The sequence below is a fragment of the Aquarana catesbeiana genome, linkage group LG05 (genome assembly GCF_042186555.1).
Source record: "Aquarana catesbeiana isolate 2022-GZ linkage group LG05, ASM4218655v1, whole genome shotgun sequence".
Classification (NCBI taxonomy): Eukaryota; Metazoa; Chordata; class Amphibia; order Anura; family Ranidae; genus Aquarana; species Aquarana catesbeiana.
This window is the reverse complement of record NC_133328.1, coordinates 617,365,016-617,382,481: the sequence shown is the minus strand read 5'-3', so window position 1 is coordinate 617,382,481 and position 17,466 is coordinate 617,365,016. Positions and strand designations below refer to the sequence as shown.

The window sequence follows — 17,466 nt, the reverse complement described above, 5'->3', positions numbered from 1 at the left end:
TTAATTAATTAGCTCATGTTTATTAGGTTCCTGTTTATAGTTTGAATTGTCATCCTGGTGTATATATTTGTGTGAGATCTCAAATTAAACAGTTCATGTTCAAGCTGTGTAACTGAGCTAGTCTTGTCTGGTTCTTAGTTACAATATATGGGCTGTAATATCTGATATCTGAAGGTCCAGACTGGAGGAAGCGGTATATGACAAAAGCACTCAAGCGGAGTGTGCAGTGGCGTCTCCAGCTTTCATATTTAGGGGGGGGGCACATGGGGGGACAGGGACAAAAGTAGGGGGCAACTATAAAATGCATATCTATCTCTCTCTCTCTCTCTATATCTATAGATATATATATCTATATCTATAGATATAGAGATATATATATATATATATATATATATATATATATACTGGGGCCCTTTACTACGACCCCACAACGGCCCTTTCACATGTTCTGCAGTGAGCTCCCTTCCTACTGTATTGTGGCCCCCCCAGGATGGCAGAAAACAAGAGATATATGTCACCAGCATACCAAGAAAATATAAGGATCCAAAGCAGTGGGAGAACTATCAGGGTTGCAAAGGTTGTCTTGCCTCCGGGTCCTGGTGTTCTGCCACTGTGGGGTTTCCCAGCCTCCTCTTGCTGTCCTGCCCCTGCTATTGACAGAGCTGGTTTGGCATCTCTTGGAATTTACAGGCGGGTTCTCCTGTTCTAAGGACGGGAGAAATCAGTCTGTTTTTTTAGTAACTGAGAGTCCTGGTGGAGTCCTTCCTGCAACTTGCTCTTCTCCCTGCAAATGAGGATGCAGGGGAAGGAGCAGATCGGGCGGCCGTGGTTGTGTGATCGCTCGCATTATGCAGTGTCAACAAGCAGAGGGAGGGGGGAGGAATCACCCGCAGGAGCTGACTGGGGACTCTCTCCCTCTTAGACATTGATTTTTTGTAAAAAAAAAAAAAAAAAAATTTTTATTGGGGGGGGGGGGGGGGGGGGCACATGGTGGGGCACAGCATAATGTTGGGGGGTCAGGGCCCCCTCTGGCCCCCTCTGGCCCCCTTAGGGACGCCATTGGGAGTGTGGGACGTTTCGTTACACCTGGCCTGCCAGGCTGCAAACTAAGATAAGGGTTTGGTATGGATTTTTGGGGAGATTTTTAAATTGTTTTTTGCATGTTCCCTCTTAGAAATTTATACTAGACCATGGAATTTGGGGGGGGCTCCATGATTTTACCTTTTTTCAGGTCCCTTGACATCCATACCAGACCCTCGTCAAGGATTAGGATAATTTATGTCCATTAACATATATACTGGACCCTCATCTAGGAAAGTGGGTTTGGTTTGGAAAGTGGGTCTCCAAACTTTTTAAACAAAGGGCCAGATTACTCTCCTTCAGACTTTCGGGGAGCCAGATTATGACCAGAAATTGCCCCAGCATCAATCAGAGTAAATAAGTCCTCAGCCTGAGTGGTGAGTGGGAGTAAAAAATGACATAGTATCAGTGGTCAGATAGAGGTGGAATAGTACCCCATCATTGGTGTCAGTGGGAAGAATAGGGCACCAGTGTTGGCGTCAGTAGGATTAGTGCCTTATTGTTGGTGTCAGTAGAAGGAATAGTGCCTCCTATCAGTGGGAGGAATAGTACCCCATCATTGGTGTCAGTGGGAAGAATAGGGCATCAGTGTTGGTGTCAGGGGAAGGATTAGAGGGGAGACAGATTCAAATGCATAGCATGGGAGATGAGGCCAGGCACTTGCCCAGTGGAGACGCCGGATGGACAGACGTTCCTGCATGTTCTACTCATTGCATCCAAGGTAAAACTCAATACTTGCAGCATGGTGGTGCACATTCGGGGGCTCGTGTTTTGTCCCTTCTGGGGGTTCTGGTTATGCCTGCCCCCCCCGGGGTGTGGACAAACTGAGCCCAAGGAGGCGGCCATTTCTGCCACATCCATGTGGGGATGGGCTATCACAATTGAATGTCTGCCACAACATGACCATCTAAGGCTTACATATAGGAATATATATATATATGTATGAAGGATTGAATGAAGGATTTGTAGAGCGCTGCAAATGCGAACTGAATCGCCTCAAGGCGCTATATATATAGTGACAATGTATTGCTATAATTGGTCTGTGATTTATTTCTTGCATTTATGTTATAGACATGTGATCAATTTCTAAGATACACCCCTGAAGAAGGAGATGTTTATGCTCTGAAACACGTCGGGTGAAGGAGGATCACATTACTCACGCAATTTCGCTCCCGCATGTCAGTCCCGGGTTCGGCTGCAATTTCACAGACATGTGTGCGGGTTTCTACACAGATGTTAATGGAAATCGAACCCCGAAATCGCAAAAAGTAATACAGAAACGACTTTTTGAAATTGGTGCAAATGCAGCGTCGCACCGGTTAGGACGGTGCCATTGCCGGAAATTGCCGCCGATTTGACATGTCAAATCGCATTTAAAGACGCACCAATGTGAACCAGGGATGATGGTGTAATTTTTTTAGACAGAGTTTTGTTTGTTCAAGAAATACTACATTTTACTATTATCTTTGTTATGAATTGAGTGCCTTAAAAGTGATTGTATTTTTCGTCTAGATTATTAGGATGTGGCACAATATGAGGAAATAGTCACTGATACACAATTTCAGTAGAAGGATTAGTGTCTTCTTGTTGGTGTCAGTGGAAGGAATAGCGTCTCCTATCAGTGGAAGGAATAGCGTCTCCTATCAGTGGAAGGAATAGCGTCTCCTATCAGTGGAAGGAATAGCGCCTCCTATCAGTGGAAGGAATAGCGCCTCCTATCAGTGGAAGGAATAGCGCCTCCTATCAGTGGAAGGAATAGCGCCTCCTATCAGTGGAAGGAATAGCGCCTCCTATCAGTGGAAGGAATAGCGCCTCCTATCAGTGGAAGGAATAGCGTCTCCTATCAGTGGAAGGAATAGCGCTTCCTATCAGTGGAAGGAATAGCGCCTCCTATCAGTGGAAGGAATAGCGCTTCCTATCAGTGGAAGGAATAGCGCCTCCTATCAGTGGAAGGAATAGCGCCTCCTATCAGTGGAAGGAATAGCGCTTCCTATCAGTGGAAGGAATAGCGCCTCCTATCAGTGGAAGGAATAGCGTCTCCTATCAGTGGAAGGAATAGTGCCTCCTATCAGTGGAAGGAATAGTGCCTCCTATCAGTGGAAGGAATAGTGCCTCCTATCAGTGGAAGGAATAGTGCCCCTGTTTAAAAAAAGACGTAAGCAGCTGGGAGCTGTCAGATAGGGGTGGTTCATGCCACAAAAACGTACTCTGTTTTTAATGCGTTCTGGAGCATTTTTGACACGTTTCTGGATGCATTCCAGATGCTTTTTTTCTTCTTTTTTCCTGTTTTTTTTTTTTTTTTTTTTTTATCAGTGTGCTGGGGCCCGGTGTGTTTTTGATGCATTTTTGATTCAAACCATATAACCTAATTTCCATGCATTTTTTTATGCAGAAAAACGCACTGAACTGCATGTGGTGTGAACTGGCCCTAAGGCTCTATTCACACTAATGCGTTTTTTTATGCATTTTGCATTTTGCAGAAATGCATGGGAATTTTTTTAACATGGGTTCCTATGGAACATGTTCACATCAATGCATTTTTGTGCCTCTGCGTGTTTGGAAAGGGTCGGGGACTTTTTTCCCACAAAATGAAGCGTTTTGCTTGTAATAGATTTCAATGGACCTGCATCCAAAACGCAAGACCACGTTTTTACCACGTTTTTGCCTGGTATGGTTCAGGAGGGGGGGGGGGGTGCTCGCTCGTCCCCTCCCTTTCCTGACCTGCCGGGCTGCATTTTTTTATTTCTTTTTTTTACACTGTATATAGCTGGTTGCTAAGAAGGGGGCCGGGAAGCCGGCCGCCGCGTCCTTAACAACCTATGAGTAATCAGCTGTCAGCTGACTTCCCGCTCAATGTAAAAAAAAAAAAAAAAAAAATTTGAGAAAAAAAAACAGCATGGGGTCCCCCCCAGGTCCATATCAGGCCCTTGGGTCTAGTATGGATTCGGAGGGGACCCCCATGCCAAAATGTAAAAAAAAAAAAAAAAAAAAAAATGGCATTGGGGTCCCCCCAAAATCCATACCAGACCCTTACTCGAGCACGCAGCCCGGCAGGTCAGGAAAGGGAGGGGACGAGCGAGCGCCCCCCCCCCTCCTGAACCATACAATGCCGCATGCCCTCAACATGGGGGGATGGGTGCTTTGGGGCAGAGGGGGCTCTGCGCCCCCCACCCCAAAGCACCTTGCCCCATGTTGATGCGGACAAGGGCCTCTTCCCGACAACCCTTGCCCGGTGGTTGTCGGGGTCTGCGGGCGGGGAGCTTAGCGGAATCTGGAAGCCCCCTTTAACAAGGGGGCCCCCAGATCCTGGCCCCCCACCCTATGTGAATAAGTATGGGGTACATGGTACCCCTACCCATTCACCTGGGGAAAAAAAGTAGTGTAGTGTTAAAAAATACAGTAGACAGTTTTTGACAAGTCTTTTATTACAAATCTTCTTCTCCACTTCTTCCTCCGGACTTCCTCCATCTTCTCCCGCATCTTCATCCTCCGCTCTTCTCCTTCTCCCCCTGCTTCTTCTTCCGCTCTTCTTCTGTCTTCTTTGTCCGGTGTTCTTCTTTCTCCGCTCCCGCCGACGACCCTCCTCCGATGCTGCGTCCCGCTGATCTGTCGGCGCCAATGTCCTGCATTTCTTAAATAATGATGGGGGCGTGGCAATCGGATTACATCATCAGAATGCCACGCCCCCTTGTGACGTCACAGACCCATCATGCCCCGGGCTGTAACGTCATAAGGGGCGGGGTCACTGGATGACATCACCCGGTGACCCCGCCCCATGCCTATATAAGTCATTGGGCATGGCGCACACGGTATTACAGCGGGAGAAAGCGACAAGTCAACATCGGAAGAAGAGAAGAGGGGAGAAGACGACGAAGACCAGGCAAGAGCTAGCAAAAGAGCAGGCAAAAGAGCAGAAGAACCCGGCAGAAGGCACAGGACAATGGGAGAAGAACCGGAGAGCGCGGAGAAGAGAGTGGAGAAGTCGGAAGAGACCCCAGAGCTGCATAAGAAAAGACTTGTCAAAAACTGTCTACTGTATTTTTTAACACTACACTACTTTTTTCCCCAAGGTGAATGGGTAGGAGTACCATGTACCCCATACTCATTCACATAGGGTGGGGGGCCGGGATCTGGGGGCCCCCTTGTTAAAGGGGGCTTCCAGATTCCGATAAGCCTCCCGCCCGCAGACCCCGACAACCACCGGGCAAGGGTTGTCGGGAAGAGGTCCTTGTCCCCATCAACATGGGGGCAAGGTGCTTTGGAGTGGGGGGGCGCAGAGCCCCCCCTGCCCCAAAGCACCCATCCCCCCATGTTGAGGGCATGCGGCCTGGTATGGTTCAGGAGGGGGGGGTGCTCGCTCGTCCCCTCCCTTTCCTGACCTGCCGGGCTGCGTGCTCGGATAAGGGTCTGGTATAGATTTTGGGGGGACCCCCTTGTCATTTTTTTTTACATTTTGGCATGGGGGTCCCCTCCGAATCCATACTAGACCCAAGGGCCTGGTATAGACCTGGGGGGGACCCCACGCTGTTTTTTTTCTTGATTTTTTTTTTTAGCCGGCATTTTTTTTTTTACATTAAGCGGGAAGTCAGCTTACGACTCATCGGTTGTTAAGGACGCGGCGGCCGGCTTCCTGGCCCCCTCCTTAGCAACTGGCTATATACAGTGTAAAAAAAAAGGAAAAAAAACGCAAATCGCAGAAAAATCGCGGTAAAAACGCTGGTCCAAAAACTCAGCAAGCACCACAAAAACCACTGCAGAAACACTCAAAAGCAACATGCATAGATGTGAATCGAGCGTTAGGCCTTATGCACACGTTTTGAAAACTATCACAGAAGCCTTTCCTCCTGGCAGCAGCATTTTGGCAGAAAAAAAAAACGCCTGACGCTTCTAAAAGTGTCTAAGGGCCAGTTCACACCGCATGCAGTCCATTGTGTTTTTTGATGCGTTCCGGTGCTTTTTTGGTGCGTTTTTGTTGCAGTCCAGTGCTTTTTTCCCCCCTCTTTTTTTTTAACCTTAAACAGGGACATGTTCCAGTCAGTTTTTGGTGAATTTAGGTGCGTTCCGGTGCATTTTTTATGCGTTTTACAGCGTTCTAGTACAGTCCAGGAAAAATGTTCTACTTTTTTTTTTCTGTAAATGGAACGCACTGGAACCGCAAGCACTGGTGTGAACTATGCCATTGAAAACCATATAACCTACTTTCCATGCGTTTTTGATGCAGAAAAAAAAAACGCACTGTACTGGACATGTGGTGTGAACTGGCCCTTACTGTTTTTTTAGCGTTTGGCTCCCATCGGTGGAGTTCACATTCGGCCCCTGAACTTTAGTCATGTTCTGTGAACCCTCCTGGAAGCAGACCCAGCTCCGTCCGCCCATCCCTAGTGTAGAAAAAAAAAAAAAAGGCTCTTATCCGTTCTTTAATTCTTTGAGGCGTTATAAGGGTTTTGGATGGCAGAGCATGTCAACGCAGCACACTTACCCAAAGTAACAAAAACGCATGGCATCGGAAGTACATAGATGTGGAGCTGCCATGTTGTCTGGATGGAAACTGTATTCAGATGAGTAAAAAGCTGAAAGCCCACTTGTCTACTTTCTGGCCAGTGGCTCAAACCAGTGAAGCTTGAGGCCCAGCATGACAGCCCAGCAACTAGCATTTCCAGAAGGAGCCGTCATCTGTTGCAGCCGCCATATTTTCTTTCATGACCGGCTACCTTCCCATTGAGATAAAATCGCATCTAGTGCAATCTAAAGGTGTCATTGATCAGCAGCAGTGCCCTGTATTAACCCCTACAGTCAGAAGGGTCCTACCTTCACCCAACAAGCAAGCTGCACCCCAAATTACTACAGGAAGGTAAGTCTTTGCTGGGTGCAATGTATTAACCCCTATAGTCAGAATTGCCCTACCTGATCCAACAGCACTCTTTGGTCCTAATTACTACAGTTAACCCTTTGTTGGAGGATGCAATGCACGGCATTAACCCCTGCAGCCAGACTAGTCATGTCTAAACCAACAGCAGTCTGCAATCCCAATGACTACAAGCAGTTAACCCTTTGCTGGGACATGCAGTCAGACACCTAAACCAACAGCAGTCGACAGTCCCACTCACTACAAACAGTTTAGGGCAGTGATGGCGAAACTTGGCACCCCAGATGTTTTAGAACTACATTTCCCATGATGCTCTGGCACTCTGCAGTGTAGTGGAGCATCATGGGAAATGTAGTTCCAAAACATCTGGAGTGCCAAGGTTTGCCGTCACTGGTTTAGGGAAAACAGGTTACAACCTTCCCATAAAAAAACTCCACCCGATGCTCAGACCTTCTTGAGGCTGCTGACACCTCCAACGTACCAGAGTAAGACCCCATACACACTATTAGATTTTCTGCAGATTTTTGTCTTCAGCTTTACCAAAACCATATAATAGGAGGTCAAACCTTAAAGAGTTTCAATTTGTATGCAATCAGGCGGGCCCTTGCGCTACATGGTTTTGGTAAAACTGAAGATAAAAATCTGCAGAAAATCTAATAGTGTGTGTATAGGGTCTAAGGAAAGGGATGGTCCGCCCTCAGGATGACATCCAAAATAATGAAACAGAACAAGGGTGTAAACTAGACATGTGCACTGACAAAAAAGTTTTTTTTTTTGTTTTTTTTTCGTTTCATTCATTTTTTTGCTTTTTTCGAAAATTCATAAAAGTGAAAATTCGGATTTTCAAATTTCCGAATTTTCAGATTTCCGAATTTTCAAAAATTTGAAAATCTGAAGAATAGAAAGAAAATCAGTAAAATTTGAAATAATAACCAACTAGTAAATTATAGGTATTGGAATTTCAAATTTGGCTGTTTGGCATTTGTTATTTCAGATAATTTGTAACTTTGGATAAATTCGTATTCGTTACATTCACTAACAGCCAAATTTAAAAGGAAATTCCAATACCTATAATTTAATAGTTATTATTAGTTAATTATTTCAGATTTTCGGGTTTTCGAATTTTCAGATTTTCATTCTTTTGAATTTTCATTCTTATTCTTGGATTTTCAAATTTGTAGAATCTTTAAATTTATGAAATTTCGAATATTGGAATTTCCAAATTTTCAAAATCCTGAAATTCCGAACTTTCAGAAATTTGGAAATTCAGAAATTCGAAAATCCGAAAACTCGGAAATGTGTAATTTCAGAAATTCGAAAATTCAGAATTTTCCGAAATAACGAATTTGACAAAATTCGTGAAAAAACTCATTCGGAACTAAACGAATTGCACATGTCTAGTGCACACACCGCTTCGGGCAAAAACGGACACCCCCGGTCCAAGGTGCTAATCCCGGCTCATCACCGTAGGCAATATCAAGAAGAGAAGAAAATTGATCGCACACTTGAATCCAAAAGATGCTGTAGAGATTTCTTTATTGTCATGAGCCAGACAAAACTGCCATGATGATCAGTTGACGTGTTTCACACAAAAAGAACCGTGCTTGTTCACAACAACTGAAATGCTCACAATACAAGCTATTTAAAGGCGGATATCAAATCAAACACCTAACACAAAACATCAGTTAAAGAGCAATCAACACAAAAAAAATCACCGACATAAAAACATTTCTTAAATGCTAAAACATCTGATCATAAAAATAGTCAAAACAAAAAGAAGACAATGTAAACACCTAAGTAAGAAATGTATTAAAAACAAAAATAGAAAACTGAGCGAAAAAACTTGTATATATACCAATATAAAATCACATATATCACTGTTTAACAAATTGGATCTAATTATGTGATTTAATGCTTCTTATTAAAAAGACTTCTTCAAAACTGATCAAGGATAAGAGGAAACAATAAGATGCTAAACCATATACATGATGGAAAGAATGCGCATACACATGAAAATCAACCACGTCCACATATATATATATATATATAAATCATGTGGAGACAAAGTATTGTGTATATAAAACGCATATACATCACAAATATTCCACACAGAACCACCCTAGAAAGCATTCAATATTTATCGAATTTACCTTTCTATTAAGATCACTTATGGAATCAAAAAGAGTGTTCTCAACACTCAACTAGAGGAGAGAAAAAAAAAATTAAACGACCAAAATCGCTCGCTTTTCAAACAAAAAAAAAAAGAAAAAACAACCAAATCACTCGCATTAAAAATAAATAAATAAATAAAAACGACTAAAATCACTCGCTTTTCAAAAAAAAATTTAAAGCGGAGCTCCACCTTAAAAAAAAAAAAATTAAAAGCCAGCAGCTACAAATACTGCAGCTGCTGATTTTTAATAAATGGACACTTACCTATTCCAGGGTCCAGCGATGTCGGCAGACGAAGCCGATCGATCGCTCATCTCTCGGCTGCCCCCACTGCCATCCTCGGTCAGGGAATCAGGAAGTGAAGCGTTGCGGCTTCATTGCCCGATTCCCTACTGCGCATGCGCGAGACGCGCTGCGCGTCTTCACTGGTCCCCGCTGTGTTCTGGGAATTGTGTGTTTCCCAGAACACAACGGGGGCGGGGGGGGGGCGGTTATCTGCGGCTATCTATGCCCGGAAGTGGATGCAGATACCTGTATTATACAGGTATCTGCACCCCCCTCCCCCCTGAAAGGTGCCAATTGTGGCACTGGAGGGGGGGGGGGAACCCGATGAGCGGAAGTTCCACTTTAGGGTGGAGCTCCGCTTTAAAAAAAATCAAACAAAGCAAAGAATGGTGAAGCAAGGGCAAAACAATCCAAATTAATATTTATTAGAAAAACATGTACAAAACTGTAAAACATCCTACGCGTTTCGGACGTTAGTCCTTAGCCAGGACTAAGGACTAAAGTCTGAAACGCGTAGGCTGTTTTACAGCTTTGTACATGGTTACCTAATACAGAAATACTATTGTGGATGTCATACTGAGTGCCAACCATCCCTTTCCTTACTCTGCTATAAACAGTTAACCCTTGGCTGGGCATGCAGTGCACGGTATTAACCCCTGCAGTCACAATTGTCCTGCATAAGCCAACAGCAATTTGCAGTCCTCATGATTACAAGAATTCACTTGTTGCTGAAGCATGCAGTCCTAATTACTGCAAGTAGTTAACCCTTTGCTGGAGCATGTGGTGCACTGCATTAACCCCTTGCAGTCAGAATTGTCCTACCTAAACCAACAGCAGTCATCGGTCCTAATTACTGCAGGCAGTTAACCCTTTTCTGGAGCATACAGTACACTGTAATAACCCCTGTAGTCCTAATTACTTCAAGCAGTTAACATTTCTTTACTACAATATTAACCTTTACAGTCAAAATTACCCCCCCTAAACCAACAGCAACATGCAGTCCCATTTACTGCAAGCAGTTAACCCTTTGCTGGATCCTACAGATCACACTGTATTTACCCCTGCAATCAGAATGGTCCTATCTAAACCAACAGAAACATGCAGTCCTGATTACTCCAAGCATGAGACTCTTTGCTGAAGCAAGCAGTTAACCCTTTGCTGGAGCATGTGGTGCACTGTTTTACCCTTGCAGTCAGAACTGTCCTAACTAAACCAACAGCAGTCTTCAGTCCTAATTACTACAAGCAGTTAGCCATTTGCTGGATCATGCAGTGCACTGTAGTAACCCCTGCAGTCAGAATGGTCCTCGCTAAACCAACAGCAACATGCAGTGCTAATTATTTCAAGCAGTTAATCCTTTGCTGGAGCACGCTGTGCACTGCATTAACCCTTGCAGTCAGAATGCAGTGTATTAACCCCATGCAATCCTACAATCTACAAGCAGTTAACCATTTCCTGGAACATGCAGTAAACTGTGTTAACCCCATGCAGTTTTAATTACCACAAGTAGTTAACCCTTTGCTGGAACATGTGGTACACTGCATACATTCTTGCAGTCAGAATGGCCCTACATAAACTAACAGCAGTCTTGAGTCCTTATTACAGCAGGTAGTTAACCCTTTGCTGGAGCAGCTAGTGCAATATATTAATCCCTGTAGTCAGAATTCAGTTTATTAACCCCATGCAGCCCTAACATCTGCAAGCAGTGAACTGTTTGACCAACAGTCTTTAGCCCTAATTACTACAAGTAGTTTTATTAACCCCTGCAGCCAGAATGGTCCTGGTGGTTAACCCTTTGCTGGAGTATGCAGTGCACTGTATTAACCCGTGTAGTTAGTCTGCAGTTTAATATCCCCATGCAGTCCCAACATCTGGAAGCAGTGGACCTTTTGATCTAAACAGCAATCTGCAGTTCTAATTACTACAAGCAGTTAACCCTTTGCTGAAGCATGCAGTGTCCTGTATTAACTCTTGCAGCCAGAATACTGATACTGTGTATGAAACTCATGCAGTCCTAACATGTTCAAGCAGTTAACCCTTTGCTGAAGCATTCAGTGACCTGTATTAACCCTTGCAGTCAGAATACTGTGTAGTAACCCCATGCAGTCCTAAGATCTGCAAGCAGTTAACCCCTTGCTGAAGTATGCAGTGTCCTGTATTAACCCTTGCAGTCAGAATACTGTGTATAAACCCCATGCAGTCCTAAGATCTGCAAGCAGTTAGCCCTTTGCTGAAGCATGCAGTGACCTGTATTAACCCTTTCATTCAGAATAATGTGCATTAAACTCATGCAGTCTTAACATCTTCAAGCAATCAACCCTTTGCTGAAGCATTCAGTGTCCTGTATTAACCCTTTTATTCAGAATACTGTGTATTAACCCCATGCAGTCCCAACATCTGCAAGCAGTTAACCCTTTGCTGAAGCATGCACTGTACTGTATTAACCCTTTCATTCAGAATACTGTGCATTAACCCCATGCAGTCCTAACATCTGCAAGTAGTTAACCCTTTGCTGAAGCATGCAGTGTACTGTATTAACCCTTGCAGTCAGAATACTGTGCATTAACCCCATGCAGTCCTAACATCTGCAAGTAGTTAACCCTTTGCTGAAGCATGCAGTGTACTGTATTAACCCTTGCAGTCAGAATACTGCATTAACCCCATGCAGTCCTAACATCTGCAAGTAGTTAACCCTTTGCTGAAGCATGCAGTGTACTGTATTAACCCTTGCAGTCAGAATACTGTGCATTAACCCCATGCAGTCCTAACATCTGCAAGTAGTTAACCCTTTGCTGAAGCATGCAGTGTACTGTATTAACCCTTGCAGTCAGAATACTGCATTAACCCCATGCAGTCCTAACATCTGCAAGTAGTTAACCCTTTGCTGAAGCATTCAGTGTCCTGTATTTACTCTTGCAGTCAGAATACTGTATTAACCCCATGCAGTCCTAAGATCAGCAAGCAGTTAACCCTGTGCTGAAGTATGCAGTGTACTGTATTAACCCTTTCATTCAGAATACTGTGCATTAACTCCATGCAGTCCTAACATCTGCAAGCAGTTAACCCCTTGCTGAAGCATTCAGTGTCCTGTATTATCTCTTGCAGTCAGAATACTGTATTAACTCCATGCAGTCCTAACAACAGCAAGCAGTTAACCCTTTCCTGGAGCATGCATTGCCTATAGATGATTCTCTCCAGTCTGCAGCTCAGCCTGCACTCCCTGCTTGCCTCCATCACTGAGTGTCTCCCTTGTGTGTCTGTGGAAGGGAGCTGAATGCTATTGTAATGTTGTGTGATCACCCAGGGCCCCTCCTCTGCCCCTCCTCCCCCATCTCCTCGGATCCCAGGGACTCTCCCAGTCTCAGCCAGCAGCAGTCCAGGCTCTCCAATCTCCATCAAGGTGTGATGGACAGCTGAGGATGGACCCCCGCCTGTAAGGGACCCATCAGCTGTGCATGCAGAGGAGGAGGAGGAGGAGGAGGGGGCCCCCAAGAGGGGAGGGTGAGGGATTGCATTGGTTGCATGGATCCCTGTGATGACAGCCAGCTCCATCCTTGTCATGCACAGCCCCATCATCCTCTGACAGCTCTCTGCATGGCACCATCAACAAAAATATGCAAATCAGCCGCTGTGTGAGAGGTGAGGCTGGGAGAGCCACAATGGGCCACTCCCTGACGTGAGGTCGGGGGGCCCCTCCGGGAGGTGCGCTCATCGCTCCGCGGATTCGGATGCTGATGCTGCAGGGGGATCATGTAATTGTCGGGCGGTCGGGGCGGATCATGGCATTGGGCTTCTCCAGGCTCCCCCCCCAGCGAAGAGGAAGATGGGGCTGAAGAGCAAGCACCCCGAGGGCCAGCTGAAGGATGGCGAGGGGAAGGTGGCTCTAGGGGCCCCGGATCTGGAGCCCAGCTCCCTGGGGGCCGGCCTGGACAAGGATGGGACTCTGCTGCTGGTGGGAGCCGGCAAGAGGAACACCCAGAGCATCGGACTGCTGGCCAAAACCCCCCTCAACTACCCGAGACCGGTCAAGAGGAACAACGCCAAGTACCGCAGGGTGCAGACCCTCATCTATGATGCCCTGGAGAGACCCCGGGGGTGGGCACTGCTCTACCATGCCTTCGTGTGAGTACCGACCCCTTCCCATGTACTCTGCACACCCATCTATATTCTAGAGCTATCCCTTTATACTCTACATTCCTGTCTTATAGTTATGTCTACAAATGTATCTATTTCTTTATACATTGTATATCCCCCCATATTATACAATGTATACAATCTATATCCCTTTATAGTATACACAGTGTACCTATATCTCATAATAATACACAGTGTACATCTCTTTTATATTATACATTGTATCAGATGGTCTATCTCTATCTATATTGATCGATCAATAGATCTATCTAGCTACAGTATATAATCAATTACCTATCTACCAATTCCATAACATTAGTCTAGCACTTATCTATTTATCTAGCTATCTATCTATCTATCTATCTATCTATCTATCTATCTATCTATCTATCTATCTATCTATCTATCTATCTATCTATCCTATCCCTCTATCTATATCAATTGATCAATAGCTCTATCTAGCTACAGTATCTGTCTGATCAATTACCTATCTACCAAGTCTAGCCACCTATCTGTCATCTACATGTTATCTATCTATCTATCTATCTATCTATCTATCTATGTCCATTGATCAATAGATCTATCTATCTATCTATCTATCTATCTATCTATCTATCTATCTATCTATCTATGTCCATTGATCAATAGATCTATCTATCTATCTATCTATCTATCTATCTATCTATCTATCTATCTATCTATCTATCTATCTATCTCCATTGATCAATAGATCTATCTATCTATCTAGCTAGCTATCTATCTAGCTATCTATCTATCTATCTATCTATCTATCTATCTATCTATCTCCATTGATCAATAGATCTATCTATCTATCTATCTAGCTATCTATCTAGCTATCTTTCTATCTCATATAGTTAGTAAAGTCACCAATCTACCATCTACTTGTCATCTAGCTATCTATTATCTCACATGTATATTACAGCCTTTACAGAACACACACTAAGTAGGTACATGTACAATAACTGATATGTTTTTCTGTTGATTGCATAAGTCAGGTATAACCAGTTGGTGGTGATCAACAGTTCATAGTGTTTATATGACCTATTGTAGGCTCAACACATAGGAGTAATACTGTATATGGGGGTATGTATATGTATGGGTCTTATTGTATGCTCAGCGTATAGAAATAAGTTTGTATTGTGTATTAAGGGATGGACAGTCACTGAAGGAACTGTGTACAAGAGCAGTGTGTAGGCCTCCTATGTGATTACTCACTACATAAAATCACTTGTTCACTGTGTATCAGTTGGGCGCCAGATAGAAGTGACCCATGTCCATATCTGTGTGACAGCTGGAGGCGTCCTGATACCCATCTGGCCACATCAAATTTAAGTGGTCCCTTAGGTTCAAGAAGGCCTTACGTGCAATATGAAAAAAAATACAGTGTGTATATATATATATATATATATATATATATATATATATATATATATATATATATATACTTCTGGCAATACAAAATAAGTAGTAAAATAATCAAATACCTGGTGTGTAAATATTGTGGCATATTGATTTTTGGAACTCTTAATGTGGAGATTTCCTTTCACAATATGTGCTATATGTTCAGGTACCAGTGTTTTTGAGTTTGTGAGATTTTTTAATGTCCTTACTGGAATTGAAAAGATTGATCGTGTTCCATCTTCGGATCAGGTGTGTCCCTATCTCCAAATGTGAAAACACAAGGATACAGGGAAGACACCAGAACTTGAAAGAAGGTCAGATATTATTGTATCCATAGAGGGGCTAATATTTGGGTATTTAGTGTAATGTTCTTCATGGGTTTTACAAATGTTCTTGTATCCATAGAGGGACTCCCTTTTGGGTATTTGGTGTAATGTTCTTCATGGGTTCTACAGATGTTCTCGTATCCATAGAGGAACTTAATTTGGGCTTTGGTGTAATGTGTAATGTTCTTCGTGAGTTCTGTAGATATTCTTGTATCCATAGAGGGATCCCCATTTGGGTATTTGGTGTAATGTTCTTCATGGGTTCTGCAGATGTTCCCGTATACATATGGGACTTCATTTGGGCTTTGGTGTAATGTTCTTTATTGGTTCTGCAGATGTTGTCGTATCCATAGAGGGACTTTATTTTGGCTTTTGGTATAATGTTCTTCATTGGTTCAGTAGATGTTCTCGTATTCATAGAGGGACTTTGGTATAATGTATATCATGGATTCTGCAGACATTTGGTCTCAACCTATATTAGGACATCTTTGCATAGGGGTGCTGGAAGGAGTAAAGTGGGCCCCAATCTACAAACGCATTGCCCCATAGTTATTCTCATTCTAATGCTGTATTGTATCTGCTTCCTTTCTTCCACTTGAAGAATCTTAGGTGGCCTCTTTTTTTAGTTTATTCAAATAAAAAATACTGGTATTGTCCTAATGCAACCAATCCTATTCAAGTTTTCATTCTTCAACTCTCATGTCCGCTGCAGGTTTAGGTTCAATTGGCCTCCATGGGCCAACACTGTCCGCTTTTTAGAAATGCATAGATGGGGTACAAGTAACAAGTCCATCTTTAGCATGCATTTTAATAAAAAATGCTCTTCTTCTCTGTAACAACCAACCAGATACAAATTCATAGTCTTCCCAGCAGTGGAAAATTGGAAGGCAGAATGTGATTGGTTGCTGTAGCCATCTTGATACTGCACCATTGTAATGCAAAGGGTTAATGGACTTCATTTTCTGAAGCACCGTTTATAAACGTTGGTATGAAAATACACAAATTGTGTGGCCAGTGTGCCCTTTGTATGCCCATGATCTAACTGTCATTAGACATAGATCACAGGCAAAATGCACAGAGCCAATCAGAGAGGCTCTGTGCCTTGTGATGGCTGTGAACTGGTCACAAGTACACAAAAAAGGTCAACACAGCCCTCCCCTTCGGCTTCTGATTAGTTCTCTGCTGATTAGTCCTTTGTAAGTAACGCTGCTTCCACTGATCACCAACATAAGTGGGAAGCATTAACTACAACTGAGCAGCAAAGGGGAATATTGACCAGCAAGAGGACACACAGAGCAGTAAAGGGGATATATTGGCAATAAAAGAGGCACATTAACCACCAAAAGTTATGGGGCACAAACCACTGATCACCAACAATTTGAAGGACACACACCATTGACCACCAACATTTAAAGGGACATTAATTCCTGACTGCTATTATGGGGGGAACACTAGCTCCTGTCCACCGAAATTTGCAAACTGTTCTGTGCATTACATAATCCTGACTTCTGCACTCTACATGATATATTTTAAACTAAACAAATTTTGAGGGGCATTTCAGGGCCTCAAAAAATGTGAACACTGGACATTTTTAAAAAATATTTAGCCCTTTTTCTTTTATATAATAAGAAAAAAAAATACATGATTATTAAATATCACTAAAAGAAGATATACAATTCATTTGTGTACATGGTTGTATGATGGAGTAATTGTCAGTCAGACTATCACAGCATTGAAAACTAAAAAATGGCCTGGTAATGAAGGAGTAATACGGGCTGGCCATGAAATTGTTAAGACCGTTTCTACAGATGCTGTGATATACTCTACTTGTGTTTGTGGAGGTTGTCAGAGTGGTGAAATGAAGGCAATGGTTAAGCAGAAGAGATGAGCACAGTGCAGGTGTCCCACTTCCCAGTGGAGCCCATTGCTGGTTATATATTCATACTGTTGGCTTTCATTAAGGTAAAAATAGGCTAGCCTCTGTATTCAGGTACTAATACATACATACTATAGTCATGTAGACTTCTGGCCCCATAGTCATGTAGACTTCTGGCCCCATAGTCATGTAGACTTCTGGCCCCATAGTCATGTAGACTTCTGGCCCTATAGTCATGTAGACTTCTGGCCCCATAGTCATGTAGACTTCTGGCCCCATAGTCATGTAGACTTCTGGTCTAGGGT

At 43.5% G+C, this 17,466-nt stretch overlaps 1 protein-coding gene across 1 annotated transcript in view; it reads left to right on the top strand.

Annotated features, from left to right (window-relative positions):
* The first annotated feature begins 12,741 nt into the window (after window positions 1–12,741).
* The window catches only part of KCNQ3 (potassium voltage-gated channel subfamily Q member 3), a 297,565-nt gene continuing 292,840 nt past the window's right edge, over window positions 12,742–17,466 (top strand). Inside the window, exon 1 of the mRNA XM_073632266.1 lies at window positions 12,742–13,525. Within this exon, the coding sequence (XP_073488367.1) occupies window positions 13,227–13,525 (299 nt within the window). The 5' untranslated portion in view covers window positions 12,742–13,226. The remainder of the gene's footprint in view (window positions 13,526–17,466) is intronic.